Raw genomic sequence first — 21,392 nt, 5'->3', positions numbered from 1 at the left:
AACAATTTAGATTTTACAGTGTATTTTAGATTCTTCACTTTTTTTTTTTTGATAAACAATCCAATTATTTAATTTAGTGATAGATAATTGACGACGATGGTTAAAAAATATTAACATTGCATTGACTTGCTTTTGTGCATTGTTTGTATGCTTTGGTTTGGGCTCCCAGCATCATTCATACCACTGCCAATGAGTTTAGAGATACTGTGTCATTAAAGTTTCTTGGTCTTTGGTTTATTAAATCCTACTAACTCAACCTCACACCATTAAAACAAGTATAATGAGGCTGGACAGACACTGCACCGTTAACTCACAGGAATCTTACCTTAGCCCAGGAGTGCTTTTCAGAAGTGTGACACTGGATGTCAACATACACCCATTACTACAAAAAGAAAGGCATGTTCGTTGTAGTTTAGAGACTATTAGGAACACACTGGCTTGTCTGAGTCTTTGGAGCCTGTTTGAGAAATTTGTTCTAATTGTGTCCCAGGAATTTTGATCCAGCATCAACCTGTGTTGCTTAGGCGAAAAAAATAAATTAATTAAAAGTTCTCACTTAGTCTGATCAGGGATCAGTTTGAGATGCTAGTAAACTTGATATATATGAGCCTGGCTGAATTCCATTTTCATTTCTAAGGTAATCAATGTTTACTTCTGGACAGGCAAAATTTTTGATTGCAGTTCTAAATGTGCAGTCCTACACATTTATCTTCAATTTGTTTCTCTGACCTTTTCCCTGCTTCATATAAAAGACATATGTTTAATAGTCTTAAAAGCAATTATAATTCGGTTAGGGAGGAAGGGTGAAGGAGGGTGAGTGGAGACTTCAAACTGCCCAGCTGGCAATGATTTGTGGAGACAGCACTTCAAAGTTGCCTAGTTTCTCAGACAATTCTAACCTTTCCCCCTTTACCAAGTCTCTCATCCAGCGCCTGGCACCCCTCTAACTCCCCCTTTTATCCTCTGCATCAGCTCCTGAGGTTCCCATGAAGCACTGACTTGATTGTTATCAGGCAGTGGGAAAACTACTAATACCACTGGTCAAATAAAGCTATGTGGGTCATGCAACCTCTAAAGCGGTATGTGGCGGTAAGATTAACATGCCTTCTGTTAACATGACAAAGCCCTCAATGATTTATCCCAGTGTTTCAGACCAAATGGAGAGCTTTCTCACATTACCAACCTTCTCAATACATACACATCACAGTACAAATCCGCAAACATAATGAGTTAAAGCACTATACTTCAAATGTTTGCATGTGCAGCTGCACCTTCATTGTCTCTAAGAAATTCAGTCTTTATCTCAGATATAAGCACATATCAAGCTAAAAGAATAAATAGATAAAATGGTCAGTCAAATTTAATTTAAGAACGAATTACTAATTAATTAAAATGCATGACTGAAACAAAAAAGGACTTCATATAGTATTATACGCACTTCCGACAAATTGGATTAAACTGCTGCTTACCTGGTTTTCAATAGCCTTTCTATTTTTGGGGTCACCAACAATGGACAACTGCAGCTCTGCCATTTTCCTCATCTTGCTGTCCATGTCGATCTTCTGGAGAAGACCACGGATCTGTCCACGTAACAAACGCAGTGTGTCCTCCATCCCGTAGCGTTTCGCAAATAAAGATGCGCTAGCCGAATGAATGGCAGTTACCCAGTTCTCTAGGTCAGTCTGGTTGGAGGCCTAGAGTGGAAAATAACATACAGGGAAGGAAATGTGACCTTTTATACATAGAGGTTACTGTAAATATGGTCATTGTCAAAAAAAAGGCTATTTGATTAGTAATGTAGAAATCACTTCATTTTATATAACGTTACTTTGTCTTACATTTTTTCACAATTCTGAAAATGTATGTATTTCCATGTTTAGATTACATCATGAAGCCTAGATTTTCAATGTCTCAAACTTTTGGACCCCACTTCAAAATTGTCTACAAAACAGATTTCAAGCATTTAAAGTGATAATTCACATAAAAATTAAAATTCTGTCATAATTTACTCACTCTCAAGTGGTTCCAAACCTGCATGACTTTCTTTCTTCTGCTGATCACAAAAGAAGATATTTTGAAAAATGTGAGTTGCGAACCAAACAGTTGCGACTCCCATAGACTTCTATAGTATGGGAAAAAAAATACTATGGAAGTCAATGGGGCAACCAGCAACAGTTTGGTTACCCACATCCTTCAATATATTTTCTTTTGTTTTCGGCAGAAGAAATTCATATAGGTTTGGAACAACCTGAGAGTGAGTAAATGATGACAGAATTTTCATTTTTGGGTGAACTATCCATTTATGTTTATGCTTGATATCATAAGGTTGTTAATATCACCATAAACATTATTGACAAGTAATGTGTGTGCAGTGTTTTTTATTTAATAATAAATTCTGTTTAAAGTCTAAACACTGTACTGTTTCCGCTCTGTATACATGCAGCTTCTGTGCGGCTTCCACTCTGCTTATGCTTTCAGCGTGAAGTGGCCATTAGTTTTATAGCTCAGTAGGGCTGTAGCTATAGATTATTTTAGTGATCGAGTATTCTACAGGTTATTCCATCGATTAATCGAGTAATCGGATAAGAAGTAAGTTTTCTTTATTAAAGAGCAATACTAAATATACAAGAGATAATAAGATAGATCTCTTAAAATAAACAACTAATTTGTTTTCGACGACACACCATCATGTTGCTCAGAGACGCAAAACAGTGCTGTGGCTGTGTTTGGATTTTTTTTTTTGGCAAAATAAAGCAAAAACAGGCAATATAGTGTCTAAAACGTAAGTCTCTTAATATTACCTTCTTGTTTATTGAACTGTTGAATAAAATCACATTTGTAATCATGCTGATTTTAGAGGTGAAATCTGGCACTCTTCGTGTGATATTGACTAACTTTCTTTCTGTGGTATTTTTATGCACAATGGCGTTTAGTCTTTCACAAAACATAGCTAACGTAGGGACATCATAACTAGCCACCATATTGATTTACGATCTTAAATATGTCCAGCGCTTTTAATAAAAAAATATGTCCACAGTCTATAGTCCAGCGTTTATCGGGTTGTGCGTCAGTAATAATGGTCCGTGGGGAAACACAGTGTTCCGTGTGTAGTTACAGTAAATGGACTAAACGAAGCCTCGAGGCAAATAATTTGCCTCAATGATTTTTTGTATTCGAGTTACTCGAGGTACTCGAGGAATCGTTTCAGCCCTATAGCTCAGGTTTTCAACTGACCTGAAAAAGGTAGACATCACCATAGGCATTACTGAGGCAGAATACATTCTCTTTCTTGGGGTGCTCAGGAACTGCCTGGACTACACCATCCTCTGCTAACAAGGCATAGCATGGAGACTCTGGCTCTGAAGAGGCTTTTCCATAGGTCTCATAGAACAGCATTGTGCAGCCTACAAGAAAAAAAAAAAACATAATTTGGTCATCTCTGGTCACTTTAATCAGTCATGGTGTGTCCTTACTGCACAAAGGTGAGTGGCACTGTAAATCACAGTGGTCGTTATAGCAATCATGGCATAATTACCCTTTAGAGTGACCCAGAATTGTTTCCATTTTCGACGGCCCACTAGCTCTAATTTGCGGTCCTTGTGTACAGTAAGCAAGGGCTTGAAGGATAGCCATCCGGCCCGCCTAACTACACCCTTTTCTTTCTCAAAAAGCAAGTCCAGCTGCTCTAGACACCCGAGGATTTCTTGACTACTGCTCTCTGCTTCCTCTGAGGAGCTCTCGCACCAATCTTCTCGTCCACATTCTGCTGGAGGCCGACTAGTCTTCAGCTCCCTCATGAAGTTCTTGTAGATGTTTTGCCGCAAAACATCGGTACCCAAATGAAGGGCACCAGCAGAGCCGCTGCGGGTATTCAGTGACAGAGAGTGAGAGCGGGTTTGAGGCAGGCCATTTGGAACCGTCAGAAAGCTGGAGACCTGAGAGAGAGAACTGGTATCGGCAGTGAGGCCATCCACACCACTATCAAAGCAATCGACGGGCTCAGTATATCTCGGCTCCTACAACAACAGCAAAGGAGAAATATTGTAAGACTGAGGTTACATTTATGCTGAAATGTGTTTACTTGTAATCATCAAAATATCATTTTTTAAAGCCACTACTCATTCATTTTTGCAAACTGGGTTATTTCAATCAAACTAGATTTTTTTTATATTTGAAAGAAAATGTAAGTGGTGCTCGTTAATGCTAAGGTTGCCAGTGTTTTGTTGCTATGCATTTCTTGGTGTTCCAAGTGGCATACACTAGCGTATTCCTTCTCCTCCTTTAACACATACAGTATAACACGTTTTTTGTTTTTTTACATTTTTTAAGACCATTTCAAATATGAATGATTTGAGACGGTTTTAAATATTACAATACTCATACCATTTGTGCTACTGGTTAAGTTTTATACCTCAGGTCAATAGCACAATTGTTATGCTACAAGGTACTTTAATACTTAAGGACAGAGACTTGAGCATCAATTATGCCTTAGCAACAACCTCTAATACGAAAACTAAAACAAAATAACAAGTCAGTTATTGCTGGTGCATGACAGTAAGCTCAAGTTCAAATCGCCATAATACTACACAAATTTATGGAAAATGAAAGACATGAGCACATCTCTTTACCCCATTCCTCATTCACCATGGAATACACAGTATGCTCTTTAAAGGAGTGTCATTTGAAAAATCTCAGTAAGAGCATCGATTCCCTTCTGCTCGTAGTGAGGAGCACACTTCAAAAGAAATCTGAGTAGGAGGGTCTTTCTCAAGCATCTTTCTTCAAAGTCTACACATCTCCAGCAGCTGACACTAATTACACAAGGGTTCAGATGTGCCAACAACACTGTGTAAAACTACAACTGATGTCTGGCATTCAGTGGAGATTTGAATGTAAACTTCAATATTTCTCAACAATAATTGCAAAAGTTGAAGTAACAAGTTGACATGGCCACATGATTATGCATATCCATTTTGAAGCCGTCCAGTGATCCAGGAAGCTATCATATTACCAGGGTTCTATCAGTCGGTCTGTGTATATCAGAATTCTACCAAAAGGTCTTTGTGGCTGTCAAACTGTAAAAAATGATTAAGAGTGTTTCTTGGGCTGAAGCATTTAGACTGGTTCATAATAATAAATTTTAGATGGTTTCACAGTTATGATTATGATTAACCTGATATCAGCACAAAATTATCATAAATTGTGATTATCATGAAAATGTGAGTCATAAATGCGTGTGAAAGATGTGACCAGTGGGAAAAAGAAAAAAAGGCAGTTGGTCTCAGCACAACTTTCAGGGATTTTATTTCCAAACGCCAAAATTACAAAACAAAGCAACTCAAAAGAAAAAAAGAAACAAAAAAAGAACAAATATATACAATAAAGATAGGTCATTACATTTGCCTCTCAAACTTACAGAGATCTAGGGACTGCAGGACCTGTTCAACCTTAGAACCCCACTAACAACTACACACACACACAGTTAGGCTTTATAATTTGGTGACCAGCACCAATTAACAAGACATTCAATAGACAAAAACAAAAATGAATTTCAAACCTTGCCCAAGTTACATTAATTTATAATTGGATTTTCTATAAATATATATACTGTATATATATAAAGGAAATAATTTAATTCTTGGAATTCCCCACCTCACACAGAGAGTAAAAAGTAGTGCATTCTTTGTTAAAGACTTTATTATTATGCCTTAAATGAAAATCTGATCACTGGGTTCATGCAAACATTCACAGTTACAGTCATAGGTGATAAAGGGAGTGTTCTGGATCTCAGCAATCTACAATTAAAAACCGCATTATAATTTATTACAAAGTTGGTATGAAATTCATTAGCGACAGCAACTACTCCATGTCTACATACTGTAAATGTCTACATGAGTAAAACAATACAAAGTGACTCAAATTACTTTAAAAGCACATTTCATGGCATCCTCTGTTTTACAAAAAAAGACTGTTTAAAATGTCTTTAGTTTAAAAAATAAGTCACTGCTTTCTTCTAATGTGAGCAGAAGAAAACACAGCCGCTTTAAATGACTGATTAAAGAACTAGGCTGTATCATTGCTATTACTCACTTTAGACTTGTAATATGATGAGTAATGCCGGTTTGCAAAACCTTCCACAGACACGGACTCCACAGAAAATATCAAAAAGCTATTCCACTCTTTGCCATTAAATGCAGCATAAAAGCCAAACAACAGGAATGTCTCACTGCTGATGGTTAAAAAAATTCACACACGAAATCACAAAAATACAATAAAAAAGACTTCAAAAGACACATTCACAATTAGCTACTAAAACTTATGTAAACAGAGAGCAGAAACAACTGATATACAGCCTCCACTTATTTTATAAGATGAGATACTCAACGTTGGTTTTCCTCCACTGCAATCTTTAATTAATCAACTCCTCATTTTCTTCAACACCACAGAATTTATCCCTTGCTTTCTTTTGGTACCCACCAAATGCCAAACACTGCATTTGCGAGGAACACAACATCCCGTCATCTTCAGAGCACTAAAAGTTTTTGCATTTTTCAGCTCCAATGTATCCTGATATTCTTTTGGTAGAGCCCCATGGGTTCCTTGTCTCATTGAACTGGCATGATGTAGATTTCAATATTATGCCCTACATGTGCTCCAGCAATAGTGCCCGCAGTGGCACCTGGCATAAGTAACAACAGTCAATAACCCAATGGACTGATGCTTGCACTCATCAGTCATGCTTGCACTGACTATAAGGCATGTGGCTAAAAATGACAAAAAAAACAAACAAACAAGAATTTGTGAAAATGTGAGTGGTGATATATAAGAAAATGTGTCTGCTAGTTGGTAGTACGGCTCAAGTCCAGCCTCAAGTTACTAAGATATTTTCATTTCTAGACATTGGTCAGGTCTTTCATAAGGTGACAGTATTTCTGAAATGGAAATGGGGACATTAGCTAGTTCCGTGGTTAAAATACCAAAAGTCACTTGTTATTGTCTATGAACTATCAGGAACATTTAAAATTGTGTGTAAAACAATCCTGCATGGTGTTCAAGCCTTGTTATTTTGAACATACAAACAGTATTACTTTAAGATGAACAGTTAGTATGTGACTACCTTGAAACCAGTGACAGTGTCTCTTTTGATAAGTGATAATAATCCGTGTTAATTCGTATCTCGCCCTTAAAAGTTTTGTTGTTGGCTTGGCGAAAAGTGCAAGTCAGATTGCTTGTACTATGACATCTCTCCTCAACAATCTACACAATTTCAGGAATCATTCACATCCACAGCACAAATGGCAAAATCGGCTATTGTGAGTTCACAGGGCCGTAAGTGCACATGAAATGTGCCATTTGGGACAATATTTACATTTTCACTTTCATAACCCGCCCAGGAAGGATTAAAGCCCTGCACGGGCCTCAAATGTAGGCCCTAGCCTGGCCCTGGCCCGAGATGCTTTGGCCCTAGCCCGGCCCTTGTCCGACAGCTTATCAGAATTCTCTGCCCGAGTCCGATTGGAGCCTGTGATGTCTTTTTTTTTTCTCCTCCCCATTACACAGCTTACTGCTGCAGCCATTAAAATAGTTCCGTTTTGTTTTTAATGGTAAAGAGGTTACATTTTTTGTTTGTTAAAGGGTCATGTGCTTTAGTAAAATAAAGAAAAATGGCTTTCTGCCGTATCGGTCTCTCGTGCACTGGAGCGCAGCACAAAAATGAACCAAAACTCAGGGTATATAAGCTATATGCCTCACAGATATGAGAAATACAGTATATAGAAAGCTCGAAATGTCTACTCTAAAACTAAACAATTCAAATTGAAAAAGGTACATTTCTCTCTGAAGGCACATCCACTGTACTGCGGCGATGGCTAGTCAGAATCGTCAGCTTCATCTTTGCAGACTCGGACTCAGAAAACACTAGTTTATTAATAAATTATTAAAATATCTCCTTGCTATTTTTCCCCGACACATTCATAGTCATCAATAATTCAACAAGCACGACTAACAATATAAGACTGATCTTAAAAAGGAACTTTTTTTTCAAAAGACAGGAGTTCGCATTGGTTTAAATCCAATTACATAATCCAACTTTCTAAATAAAAAAAATGGAATGAAAATTAAATGGAAACAACCAACCAAAAAATTGTCCTTACCTGAAACCTTTTTTTCCTGGTCAAACTTCCAGTCCAGTCACTAATACGCCTAAATCTGTTCCTGATGGACACTTTCTTTCCATTATTGTCTAGAAAAGGCTTTGGTTTCTGGCTAGGTAGGGTGAAGGAGCAATATTGCATTTCCTCTGGGCCCCCCTCTGACCCGAGTTCCTCCATCACGGACACAAAGGAGGACCTGTGCTTTAAATGGCTATTATTTGAAAACTGCAAATCCTTAACCGTGGGGAAGGTGGCAGCAATTCTGGGATCCTTGTAGAGGTCAGCTGTAGTAATGGCAGGCAACTGCTCAGCGAGAAAACCCACTTTTGTTAAAATACTTTGTCTTTGGCTATTAGGGGATCCACTGTCTGAATCGTGAAGTTCAACACTAGTCCCCCAGGGCAAGTCGTACAAGGAGCCATCTGAGCTCAGAGAGCTACCTTTACTGCTCTTGAAGCTGGCAACTGCCTGTGGAGCTCCAAAATGGGCTTGTAATGATGGTGTTACACCAGATAATCTAGAATTGGACTCTAAGGTGGGGGAAAACTTGAGGAGCTGAACTGGTCCAGCACAATCATCCAAAATAAGGGCGCTGTTGGAACTGTTGTTGAATTCCATTCGTACACTACCATCTTTCTTTATAACGACTCTGGGGCTGCTCTGATCCTCAATTTCCGCAAGCCTGGGACTTTTCTCTAGCATCTTCATTGTGTTAGCATAATTAGTACAAGGGTTCCTTTTCTCCTCGTGACTACCATACAAGCAGCCATTTTCAGAAGGCAATGTTAAGCAGCCACCAGGCAACAAGTCCTCAGAAACCCCATTCCACTGACTATTGGCACCACTCTTTAGTTTATGGGTGATGTAGTCATATTGGCGGGACATAAAGGTGTGGTTGCCCTTTGATGGGGAGGAGCCACGGCCTATGTTTCTGGGCTTCAATCCAGAATATCCTGAACCAGCATTCCAAAAGCCTAGAGGTGATAAAATGTCTTCTTTTGCAGAGTGGCCCTTGAAAGAATAAGGTTTGTGTCTACCAGGGATGTTAGAGCTATTGCTTCTAGAGCCCTGGATGCTATACTGGCTCTCAGAGTTTCCCATCCTCGATCTAGAAGAGCAAGAAAATGATTCTGTCAGTGACACGCAACACTTAACCTATGGAGACAATTTACCATTGATCTCAAAGTAAAAGCTAGGGTAATTCTTTTAAATCAGGGGTCTCCAACCCTGCTCCTTGAAAGCTACAGTCCTGCAGAGTTCAGCTCCAACCCCAATCAAACACATCTGAACCAGCTAATCAAGGTGTTCAGGGTTACTTGATAATTACAGGCAGGTGTGTTGGAGCATGGTTGGAACTGAAGTCTGCAGGAAGGCAGCCCTCCAGGAACAGTTTTAAATATTTCTCTTATGGACTGCGACTACTCTGTATTTTGATTCTGATTTAGTTATGAGTTTAGTTAAGAGTCTGCAACAAGTGACTGAGATTTTCCAGTAAAGTACATTGTAAAGCAATCTGTGGGTCACATGGCAGCGATATACAGTGGTGTACAGTCTTACCAAGGCAGTTAGGCCTGTTATGGCCTTGTTGTCTGCATAGTCACCATTCTGTCCTTCCGTTTCAGTTAAACTGTTTTATGGTTATCTGTGGGACAAAAAACATACTGGTCTTAGAAAGACATGAATCACATGTATTAGTTTTAAAAGGTGAAAACCATTCACAGTACAGCAAAAATATGAACAGATTCCAAAATCTTAGGAAATGCAGTTAACATACTGTAATGTGTTAAAATTTAAAGCATAACTTTGGAAAACCTTTGATTTTAAGACTCCGTGACTTCTGAAAGAGCCACTAGTATCTTCCATATCCTCTTGAAACATTTTACTTTTTCTCCTGAGCTGAGTTTTACATTACATCTCGCTCAGTTGGGAACGTTTTCCAAACAGATTTCACTTCATTCGCTATTTATTTTTGACACACAAATTCCAACAAGATTTTTGGCCTGCACGGCTAAAAAAAGCCTTGAGCTGGATATAAATAAAGCTGTGGTCAGAATGTTCTCCCAGTACTATCCACAGGACCACAGTAACCATACTACACATCCTTACAGTTCTCTCCCAGCCTGTAACCCCCAAAAATGAAGATTTGGTTATTTAATCACTTCAGTGTCATTCTAAACCTATATAAATTTAATTTGGTGGAACACAAAAAAAGATTAAAGTATGTTGGTAACCAAACAGTTCTGGTGACAAAAACAAACAAACAAAAAAAATCTCAAAATAACTTTTTTTTATTTTTTTTTTTATATTCAACAGAAGAACATCATACATGTTTATAACAACAACATAATTTTTGCGTAAACTATCCCTTTAAGAAAACAGTGTTCTACCCATCATTTCCAAGAACAGCTTTAAACAAGCCAAGAGTTGCTGTAACATAGTTAAGAGAGGTTAAATCCTCATTAGCTTTAGCAGGAGAAGAGATCAAGTGATTTCATAAGGTGATTTCCAGAGATCACTGGAGAATTACAGAGAGAGCTGAGGGTAACACACTGCATTTTGAAAGTTTATTTCAAAAGTAACATGTACACTACCATTCAAAAGTTTAGGGTCAGTTAGATTTTTTGTTTGTTTGATTGTTGGTCTTGAAAGAATTTAATACTTTTATTCAGCAAGGATGAATCAAACTGATCTTTTTTTTTTTACACAAAAAATTTGAAATTTGAAATTGTTACACAATTTTTTTCACATTTCACATATTCTCTTGAACACCATTTTGGAAAAAAAAAAGTATATAAGGTTTCCACAAAAATATGAAGCAGCACTGTTTTCAACTGCAACAATGATAAGAAATTTAGTGTTTCTTGAGCACTAAATCAGCACATTAGAATGAACTCTGAAGAATCATGTGACATTGAAGACTGGAGTAATGACTGCTGAACATTTTAAAATATATTACAAATAGAAAACAGTTACTTAAAATTGTAATAATATTTCACAATATTACTTTGTAGTTTTTAATTAGATAAATGCAGTCTTGGTGACATCTTTCAAAAACATACAAAAAACAAAAAAAAACTCACTGACCCCAAATTTTGGAACAGTAGTCTTCTGTTGTCTGTTTCTCTAGTTTATTCACTGACAAATTTAAAATAACAATTCTACCTTTTTTTTTTTTTAGAACTTATGCTTTACTATAGCATTCCCCATCACCGATGAATTCAACTCAATACAATAATGCAGTGGTGCTAAAATGTTGTGAAAGCACAAGTAAAACCTACATTCTAAAGAGAATACAATTATATACACAAACCTTTGTTGTCCTTTGTGAAGGTTATTTATTTAATTTTCCTTTGAAGGAAAAGTCAGCAAATCGCATTTTATAGTAAAAAAAAATATGAGCAGGATTGCAAGGAGGAAATCACTGCTCTCCAAGAACTTTGCTGCCTGTTTAAAGTTTGCCAAAGGCCATATGGATAAGGCAGAGGACTGTAGAGAGAATGTTCTATGGTCTCATGAGTCCAGAAAACGTTTTGGTTTTAAGTGAGAAGTATTACATTTAGACAAAACAACATACTGTGTACAATAATAGAAATGTAATCCCAACCTTGGTGGCAAGTAAAGGTGGCAAGCCTGGTGATGGTGACAAGCACTTTTCTACAAAAAATCCTTTGAAAGTTTATTTCAAAAGTAACATGTACACTACCATTCAAAAGTTTAGGGTCAGTTAGATTTTTTGTTTGTTTGATTGTTGGTCTTGAAGGAATTTAATACTTTTATTCAGCAAGGATGAATCAAACTGATCTTTTTTTTTTACACAAAAAATTTGAAATTTGAAATTTTGTTACACAATTTTTTTCACATTTCACATATTCTCTTGAACACCATTTTGGGGGGAAAAAAGTATATAAGGTTTCCACAAAAATATGAAGCAGCACTGTTTTCAACTGCAACAATGATAAGAAATGTTTCTTGTCTGACCCTGCATAGACAGCAACGCAACTGAAATGTTCCCGAGTCCAGAAATGCAGCAAGGAGATCTGTAAAATAATCCATGTGACAGCAGTGGTTCAACCACAATTATACGAAGCTACGAGAATACTTTTTGTGTGCAAACGAAAAAAAATAACGACTTCATAACGTCTCCTCCGCATCACCCTGTAGTGCCATTTTGGAGAGTAGCCTATCAGCTGGACTAAACAACGTATGCTGTTCTGTGTCAGCTGCGTCTCGCCGGATCCGTTTCCTACATTGTTGTGAAAGCAGATCTGGCGTGACGCAGCTGACACAGAACAGCATACGTTGTTTAGTCCAGCTGATAGGCTACTCTCCAAAATGGCACTACAGGGTGATGCGGAGGAGACGTTATGAAGTCGTTATTTTTTTTCGTTTGCACACAAAAAGTATTCTCGTAGCTTCGTATAATTGCGGATGAACCACTAATGTCACATGTATTATTTTACAGATATACGTTTCTGGACTTGGCAACATTTCAGTTGCATTGCTGTCTATGCAGACTGCAAAAATATCTTAATTTGTGTTCCGAAGATGAACGAAGGTCTTACGGGTTTGAAACGACATGAGGGTGAGTAATTAATGACAGAATGTTAATTTTTGGGTGGACTAACCCTTTAATGCGGAGGTTTCCTAGAAGAAATGCGCACAAAAAGTATTCTCGTAGCTTCGTATAATTGCAGATGAACCACTAATGTCACATGTATTATTTTACAGATATACGTTTCTGGACTTGGCAACATTTCAGTTGAACGAAGGTCTTACGGGTTTGAAACGACATGAGGGTGAGTAATTAATGACAGAATGTTAATTTTTGGGTGGACTAACCCTTTAATGCGGAGGTTTCCTAGAAGAAATGTAGAGGTCCAGATTGAAGGCCGGAATTAAGTGGACATCTGTCTTTGCCTAAATCTCCCCTCTTTGACCTCCCAATTCACTGCTTACCATCAATGCCAATTAGAGTGTTTGCTACGAAACAGCTCAGGAAGGAAAATGCCTATTGCATTTACACACAGAGGGAAACAAAAGGTTTGAGTCTGACAAACAAGCCTGTTGCAGTAAGGCAACTGTGAATTAAAATGGTAATTTTCCTTTTAAACAACTGAATAATTAGGTTTACAATTAGGTGGTTACAGCTGACAAAAAAAAAATCAAGCAGAAACAGTAAGCAGACAGGTAAATTACAGCATTTCAATGACTGAATGTGGTTTACAATCAATAACAAAAACTGTAAAAAAGGTAACAAGGTTGTATACAGAACTTTACAATGCCAAAAGGTTCATGTGAGAAACCGCACAACCTTGAAAACACAGCCGATGGAACAATCTCCAATGGCAAGTTGGCACCAAAAGCATGGCCATGCAAAGGCACATAATTTACGTGCAGAACATAACAGAAGCCTAATGGAGCCTCCAACAGTCACTTCCCCATCATATCTTTCTCAGTCATAGTTAGTTTCCTGCTGTTACGTAAGAGAATTCTTTATTATTAGACATGCAGCCCCCAGTTCACTTTCTCCTTCGTCATATTACCATCCCCTTAACTTGACAGCAGCAGCTGAGAACAGTGTTTAGATACAGGCATAGCATTTCACTTTTGTCCTTAGGGGGCAAAACGGGGGCCCTATCTGAAGCAGCATATAGTGGGTTCAGGTTATGTTGTTTTTTGCAGCATTATATATAAAGCCAGGCTACGCTACCTCTCATAATAACATTGAATGATATTGGATGGTATTGGAGGATAACAGCAAACATCTGCACTTTCGATTGTTTAAAAACAGCTGATAATCAGTGAAATCTCACTCCTGTGCCACCGAAAAAAATTGTGTCGGTAATGCATGTTCTATTTGACCCTACGAATCACCTGTAGTTCAAGCCAGGGTTGCCAGGTCCATGCTTTTTCCCTTCACCAAACATTGTTTGTTGCATGTCTTCCATCCAATAATCGCAAAGAGCTTTATGCTTTGTTACTTCTGATAAGTATTTTATCACACATTTGAATAATAAATGCTGTTTTGATGCTCCTAAATGTAGAGTGACAGCTTGCTTTCAATTGGCAGAGCGAAATGAGCAGTGAAGAACATGAAGAACATGAAAGCCATACTTAAAGTCCCCCTGTAGTCAAAATCAAGTTTTTTATGTTGTTTATTTGTCTATATGGTGTTTTTAATATGCCTTTAGACAAACCATGTGCCAATCTATTAATCAACACCATTGCTGAGTATTTTCTCCTTAAAACTGTAGTTTCCCAAAGGCTGACCCAGAAATATGGTTTGAAACAGCCCTCGGTTTGCTACGTCACAATCCAATAACCAATCACGTCAAGGGATCGATTCCTATCACTAGCATGCAAAATATACCAATACCAGCTCAAAACCAAAAATAAATTAAAGCAAAAAACCCATGAAGCTGTGGTGTAATGTGAATTTAGAACCGCTAACTTGCATTATAACCCGTGGCAACAGTGTAAAAGTAGCCCGGAGTCAGACCCACCTCTCCCGCAGCTGCGTCTGCACTTTACACGCGTATGCTCGCGGGCTCAAATTAAGAATCCCAAACGGCTGTATTCGAGTCTTCAAGGCATTTTAGGACACAACATCAAGTAAGTAACTTTAATGAATGTTAAAGTATTCACTGTAGTTGTCCGCTATTAAAAACATAGTTTTATCAGTCATTATCCGTGTATGCCATTGTTTTGCGTTTACTACAGTTCAGTGGATCAGGAGGCGCTGGCTGGTGTGACTGAGTGGAGGCGGGACTAATTTGCATATTCATAGATCAGCGTATAGTAAATGAGGCAAGGGTGTAGAGTTGCATTCAAGCTATTTTAAAGAATGAGAAAATTATTTTCACAAGAAAAAACATTTAAATATGTAATTTTGATGATCAAAGATAAGTTTTAAGTGATAAATTATTTGACTACAGGGGGACTTTAAGTAAAAGTACAGATATCTTACCAGAAAATGACTTTGGTAGAAGTTAAAGTCACCATTTATAATATTACATATTATAAGTTTGGAAAGATTATAAGAGTAAAAGATTTAAATATGAAGTATTAGTATGAAGTTTTAAGTATAAAAAGTATTTTTTTAAATATTAAACTTACTTAAGTATTGAAAGTAAAAATACAAGTAAATGCAAAAAAAAAAAAAATTTTTATATACACAGTTTGAGCAGCAAGATGTGTTCAGTTTTAACTCTTTCTTCCAATTTTGTATCTTTGGGTAAGCAATAAGAGGCACTTCATCCGAGCACTTAGTCTCTTTCATTCCAACATAAGAAAACATTTCTGGAATCTGCATCTGAAGTGGCATTTAGATGTATTTATACAGTTTAATGACACTCAGAGGGGACATGGATGCATTTAACCTGCAGTTACAAATGCATAAATACTAATGCTTTGTTTTAAACATAAAACATTGAATACTGATATTTGAAATTATTTAAAACATGAAAAAATAATTGAAATGTCAAATTAAAACCTTCAGGTGGCAGTCAACCGATTCATTCAAACGGCTGATTCATTCAAGAACAAAGCATTTGACTGTGTTAATGAGTGAGTCACTGAATCATTCATTCAACCGATTCGTTCAAAAAGCTGATTCTTAATAAGGAAACACTATCCTGTGTGTTGCTCGGAGATCTTTGTTTGGAACTATTTTCATTGGCAAAACTGAACAAAAACAGGCAATAGTGTGTCTAAAACGTAAGCCACTTAATGCTAAATTTATTAAACTTGTATAAAATCAATATTACATTTGTTATGCTGATATCTGGAGAGAAAAAAAATGGCACTCTTCATGTGATATAGATTAACTATATTAAATTATATAAATATAAAAGACATAGCCTACTGGGGCATTTTTGCCGCCTACAATTTAGAATGCCTTGAATTTTGATGATTCTAAATGCATTTTAATAGACTACATCACGTAGTGTATGCGCGCACTCTCTGTGTGTTTTTGTGATATAGGCCTACTCAATGTCAGATCGCACATTGTTAAAACAACACTTGCGATATATTGTATATATCCGCGGTTGTGCGAGCACTGATTTGCACATGAGCAAAGGTGTTTTTAAGGAGTCAGACACTGATTCGTCAAACTAGGGATGCAGCGATTAACCGTTAAGTCGATAGTGTGGGACCATTGCGAGTACACATTAAATATTGTCGTAAAAACGGCTGCTAAAGAGCAAATACATGGCTTTAAACTATTTTAATGCATGACGTGAAGGCAAGACTGACGCGAAGCTATGGCTCGTTAGCTCAGTATTCTGCCCACTTCAGATCAGACAGATGAAATAGTGTGGTAAGATCACATTTATTTGAGTTAATTAATTATAACATTGTCATGGTTAATTAATCGTAAAGCCTCCGCTACACGGAGTGTTTCTGTTGCACAGAACGGAACAGTTGCAACGTGCGCAAAACACAAAACACAAAAGATCACATTTATTTGAATTAATTAATTATAACATTTAGCTACTTTTCGATCGAGAGAGAGAGAGAGAGAGAGAGAGAGAGAGAGATCAGAGTGTGTGTGTGAATCTGTGTCAGCACGTCTCTCTACAAACATGTGAGTTTAGTTACTTAAACAGTGAATTTACCCTCTCCTTGCTGATGAATATGTAGCAATTCAGTATCTAAGCTATTTTATTAATAAAAGTCACAGGGCTGGGTTCACAACAAGTTTGTGTCCTCCTGAATGTTTGTATGTGTGCACAGCGCGATCTCCGATCTCACAAACCAAAATAATAGGCATGATTTTCTCAGGCCACATGTAAAATCATATGAATTATTATAAAAATTATTAAAATGAATACGTATGGATGACAGTTGATTACAATTATAGTTCAGTTTATTCCCCTCATTATTAATCGTTTCTGGTCCAAAAGAAATGTAAAGAATGTACAAACTGAAAACACTAAATACTTTTGTGATCTATTTTCATTCGTTATTTTCAAAAGGGAAATACTGACATGGATGTTTAAAGAGCAGAGGTCACCTTTTTAATTCCAAATGGAGAGATAGACATTTGTTTGTCTTTATTATTATTATTTTGTGCTGTATTATTGGTTACTGTGTTATTTCTGTTTCTAAAGGCAGCAATAAATAACACTTTATTATCTAAAGAGTGTCCATGTGATTTTATACATTAATAATTTTGTGAAATGAATAAATGCATAATAATCGTCATAATCGTGAAACCATGATTATTCCTCAGACAATAATCGTACCAAAAAAATCTATAATCGCTGCATCCCTACTTCCGACTTTATTTTGTAGTAAGCAATGAATATGCTTTGGGGAAATGTATTGGAGTAAAAGTAATCATTTTAATTAGGAAATATAGTGGAGTTAAAGTGAAAGTTGGCAAATAGGCTATAAAAACTCAAGTAAAGTACAGATTCTCCCAAAAAATACTTAAGTAGGAATACTGTAACGAAGTATTATTACTTCTTTACACTACACGAGAGAGAAACGAGAGTCATCTCTTCCACGTTTAGGCTGTGTGTCAAAGCATTTTTAGCCAGCTGAAAATGGCAGGCGCTCTTCTCAAACCGCCTAGCTGTGAGCACTTGACAGCACTTCGAAGGAACGGAGTTTTTAGTAGGAATGTGGCAGACGCATCGCAAATGCATCTCCAAGCATTATTTTTCATATCAATATTGGTGGTAGTCTGGTGTCTGATTAAATGATCTGAATCTTTGCTCTAATTTCCTTTTTCTTATTTTATTTTATTTCTTCAATGTCTGTTTACTATTTTTTTTTTTTGTATCTGGGGCCCAGTTAAATGTTTTTGTGTGATATTTGTTATGATATGCTGTTCTTAATAAAAGATAAGTACCAATTATTCAGTTGTAATACAAGTACTGCAAGCACCCCTCCTCCACTGTGACTGATCGGACAGCTGAATAAAAAGTGTTAGCGAAGAGTGCTGTGTTTTACCAAAAGTCTAACATTTTTCAACTCTCTGTGCAGACAAAGAACAGTTAGCACCTTGTCATGCTTTTGCGGTTTTTAAAATACGCAAAGCCTCCCATTGAAAACAACTGAAAAAATATGCTAGCCTCCAGAAAAAAAAATTTATTGGTTGACACACAGCCTTATTATGAGCCAAATGAACATTAGAATGCATGATGAAAAATACAGTACAACTTCACATGTGATCTTGTAATGTTTGAATAAATCTGACATAAAGACAAGTTTTTATGCAAACTACCCTGTGTGCAATTGAGTTGTATACAAACTTTTCTTTTGACTGGGATTATTATATCTGAAAATAAATAGCAGCTGAATATAATAGTTTGGGTTCTGTTGTTAATAAATGGTCATCGGTATCAGCAGAGAAATTTAGTGTCGGTGCATTCCTATTTATAAACAGCTTAAGCATAAACTGATCGACATAGCTAGATTTTTGCCCATTACCCGAATTTCACCTGGTATGTAAACACCTCAGCCTGCATTCAGTCAGCTTATTAATTGAGTGCACATGTGTAATACACGAAAGGAAAGCGGCCTTATGGCAGATTTAAGGGCATCCAGCCACAGCGAGTGTTTCGATGTAGGGGAGGAGGACATATATTGCAAACTCAGACTCTTCCTTGACCCAAGAAACTATTAAAAAATATATAAACACAAGCCAGTCGTCATTTCCCGCTAGCATCTTGTAATAATCTGGGGTCTTTATTTCTTTATTTAACATCACAACTCAACAAACCGAATTGGGCTACTCTGAGTAGAATTCATATATGCTTATGTTTTAACGTAACCACAGAGAAATAACCGGATTTCTTAATAAAGTCTTGTAAACTCTGTTTATTTGCATTGCTGGGTTATCAATTTGCATGTAAACTGGTAAAACAGGTTATTTCAATAAGCTGATTTTTGGTAGTTATCAGCATAACAGTATGCAAGTAAACATGCTCAATGGAAGACTAAATAAAGGATAAATATTAAAAAAGGAATAAAATAACAACTTCAACTTCACTGAAAAAAATCATGAAGTGAAACACGAAAAGGAGTCAGAAATACCATGTCTATAGATTTAAAAGAACAAATCCGAAATGCAAAAAGAAGTTTATCCATCTTATTTTGCACCACAAAAGTAAACTATTTTATGGGAATGTCTGAGACTTCCATTTCATTAGCTGCTATAGGTTAATAACTAGAAGAGTTTGCAATATCATGCAGCATAACGGACTGTTTTTGTACAGCTAAAATAACCTGGAGCAAATGACACTGACTGGAAGCCTCGCACATTCAACTTAAAAACAGACACTTACAAAACACATTTACAAAACAAAACGTACACACTATTACGTAAGAAATAACGTGGACAGCAAGTATAGTACTCTTCATGTTTTATTTTACATTATGGCCCAAATAAGTGAGAGATCAGACTGGGTTCTTCTAATCTTAGTATAGATTGATTGTCCAAGCAAAGTCTCAATGACTATATGTCTCTTTACTAAAGACACCCCTGTCAAATGTCAACTGATGGAATATTTCAACATCATAATAAAAATAGACGCTCTGTGATCATCACCAAAAGCACATTTTTCTATCTTTTAAATCTTACGGACATGCTGACAATTCAATCTGAACACACTGACCAGAGTTCAATCACAGACCTGCCCTGTGCAGAAGTCTTTGGTTTAAAATGAACTGTAGGCAAATGAAGTTTCAATGAACAGTAAATGATTCAGACAGCAAAAAGATCAAGTTAACCAACAACAGCAAGTCACTAAGCCTACACCTGCAGCTGTTTTTCCCACCAGTTAGAGGCAACAAAGGCAAGGATGAAAAAAAAAAACACCTTTCCCTTACCTTTGTGGAAAAGCTTTAATCTATAATGCTTTGAAAAGCAAGACGAATGCAGTCTGTCTGATCTCAACCTCAGCTCCCATAGAAAGACATACTTAAACAAGATAAAATGACTCACACAAAACCACACAGGCACAAGTGGAAACTCCCTCCCTGGCTGTGAGTGACTCCTGCTCTGGATAGCACTGCTTCGGCATGAGGGAAAAATCTGATGTCTCGTGCTGCAATCAAGCCAGTGTTTCTTGTTTTTAGGTAGCAAAAACTCCTTAAAAAGTCCACCTGAAGTTACATCTCACATATTCTTTTAGGCAAAGCTGAGGAGAGAGGCTGAACCTCCTGCAGTTTTCATTGGGGGTTTAGCGCTGACCGAAGATTACCATGTCCACAGTGCTATCTGACCCTGCATAGCACCATCACCCCCACACAAAGACGAGGACAGGAGGAAGGGCAGATAGAAAAAGGGGGGGGGAGGATGGGTAAAGGAGGAGGGGTTAAAGCAGGATTCGTTTTCAACTCCATGGGAAACCAAATCCCAAAACCTGATTGCAGTGAGGTTGGATGTCAAGTATACATACTATTTTTTTGGGATATAACATTATAAGCAACCCTCAATTCCAACCTGCTCCCTCAAAACTCTCAGCTGAGGTCAAACAAAAAGTTCATTCAAACTGGTTCATTCAGAAAACCACAACGCTATGCAGCCAAAAACAGGATCATCATCAAGACAAGTTTGTTGTAGAATATTGCTTATTGGTAGATAGATAGCCAAAAAATATCCCTAGCAAGTATACATGAATGTAAGAAATGTTTCATTTCATGAGCAGTCTTTGGTGTGAAGACATGAAATATGAAAAAAAAAATATATATATATATATATATATAAATCATGTCACACTGGAGGTTGGGTCCCCCTCGGTCTGTTCACGATCATCCGTTCATCATTTTTGATGAAATCCGAGCACTGTTAAAATAGTCCATGTGACATCAGTGGTTCAACTGTAATTTAATGAAGCTAAGAGAATAAAAATAACAATTTTATTTAACAATTTCTAATCTTCCGTGTCAGTCTCTGCCGCCATTCACAAGAGTACCACGACACGTGCGCGACACATTTCAGTTGCATTGCTGTCTATGCAGCGTCAGAAAGCTCTTGGATTTGACCAAAATTACCTAAATATCTTAATATCTAAAATATTTTATTGCTTATTGGTAGATAGATAGCCAAAAAATATCCCTAGCAAGTATATATGAATGTAAAAAATGTTTCATTTCATGAGCAGTCTTTGGTGTGAAATGTTATAACTGATCTAAAAATACTTAAAATCAAAAGTTTTCAATTCTGTATTCATCTTTGTTTTTCTAACTTCTAGAGACATGAAATATGAAAAAAAAAAAAAATAA

At 36.9% G+C, this 21,392-nt stretch overlaps 1 protein-coding gene and 1 long non-coding RNA gene across 4 annotated transcripts in view; one reads left to right on the top strand and one right to left on the bottom strand.

The window, feature by feature from the left end:
- The window catches only part of LOC107749596 (uncharacterized), an 18,310-nt gene extending 11,222 nt beyond the window's left edge, over positions 1-7,088 (top strand). Inside the window, exon 3 of the long non-coding RNA XR_001641058.1 lies at positions 6,828-7,088. This is a non-coding gene — a long non-coding RNA (uncharacterized LOC107749596). The remainder of the gene's footprint in view (positions 1-6,827) is intronic.
- Positions 1-21,392, bottom strand: part of LOC107749593 (T-lymphoma invasion and metastasis-inducing protein 2-like) — a 93,550-nt gene that overhangs the window by 54,162 nt on the left and 17,996 nt on the right. For all 3 annotated transcript variants that reach the window (XM_016564763.1, XM_016564764.1, XM_016564765.1), the window contains exons 2-6: positions 9,711-9,795; positions 8,154-9,261; positions 3,536-4,016; positions 3,235-3,404; positions 1,470-1,694 (exon numbers count right to left, since the gene is read on the bottom strand). In XM_016564763.1, the coding sequence (XP_016420249.1) occupies positions 1,470-1,694; positions 3,235-3,404; positions 3,536-4,016; positions 8,154-9,254 (1,977 nt within the window). In that variant the 5' untranslated portion in view covers positions 9,255-9,261; positions 9,711-9,795. The remainder of the gene's footprint in view (positions 1-1,469; positions 1,695-3,234; positions 3,405-3,535; positions 4,017-8,153; positions 9,262-9,710; positions 9,796-21,392) is intronic.

This window comes from Sinocyclocheilus rhinocerous, unplaced genomic scaffold (genome assembly GCF_001515625.1).
Source record: "Sinocyclocheilus rhinocerous isolate Xijiao unplaced genomic scaffold, SAMN03320098_v1.1 scaffold2817, whole genome shotgun sequence".
NCBI classification, from domain to species: domain Eukaryota; kingdom Metazoa; phylum Chordata; class Actinopteri; order Cypriniformes; family Cyprinidae; genus Sinocyclocheilus; species Sinocyclocheilus rhinocerous.
The sequence above is the reverse complement of the archived record's forward strand: the minus strand, read 5'-3'. Positions and strand labels throughout refer to the sequence as shown.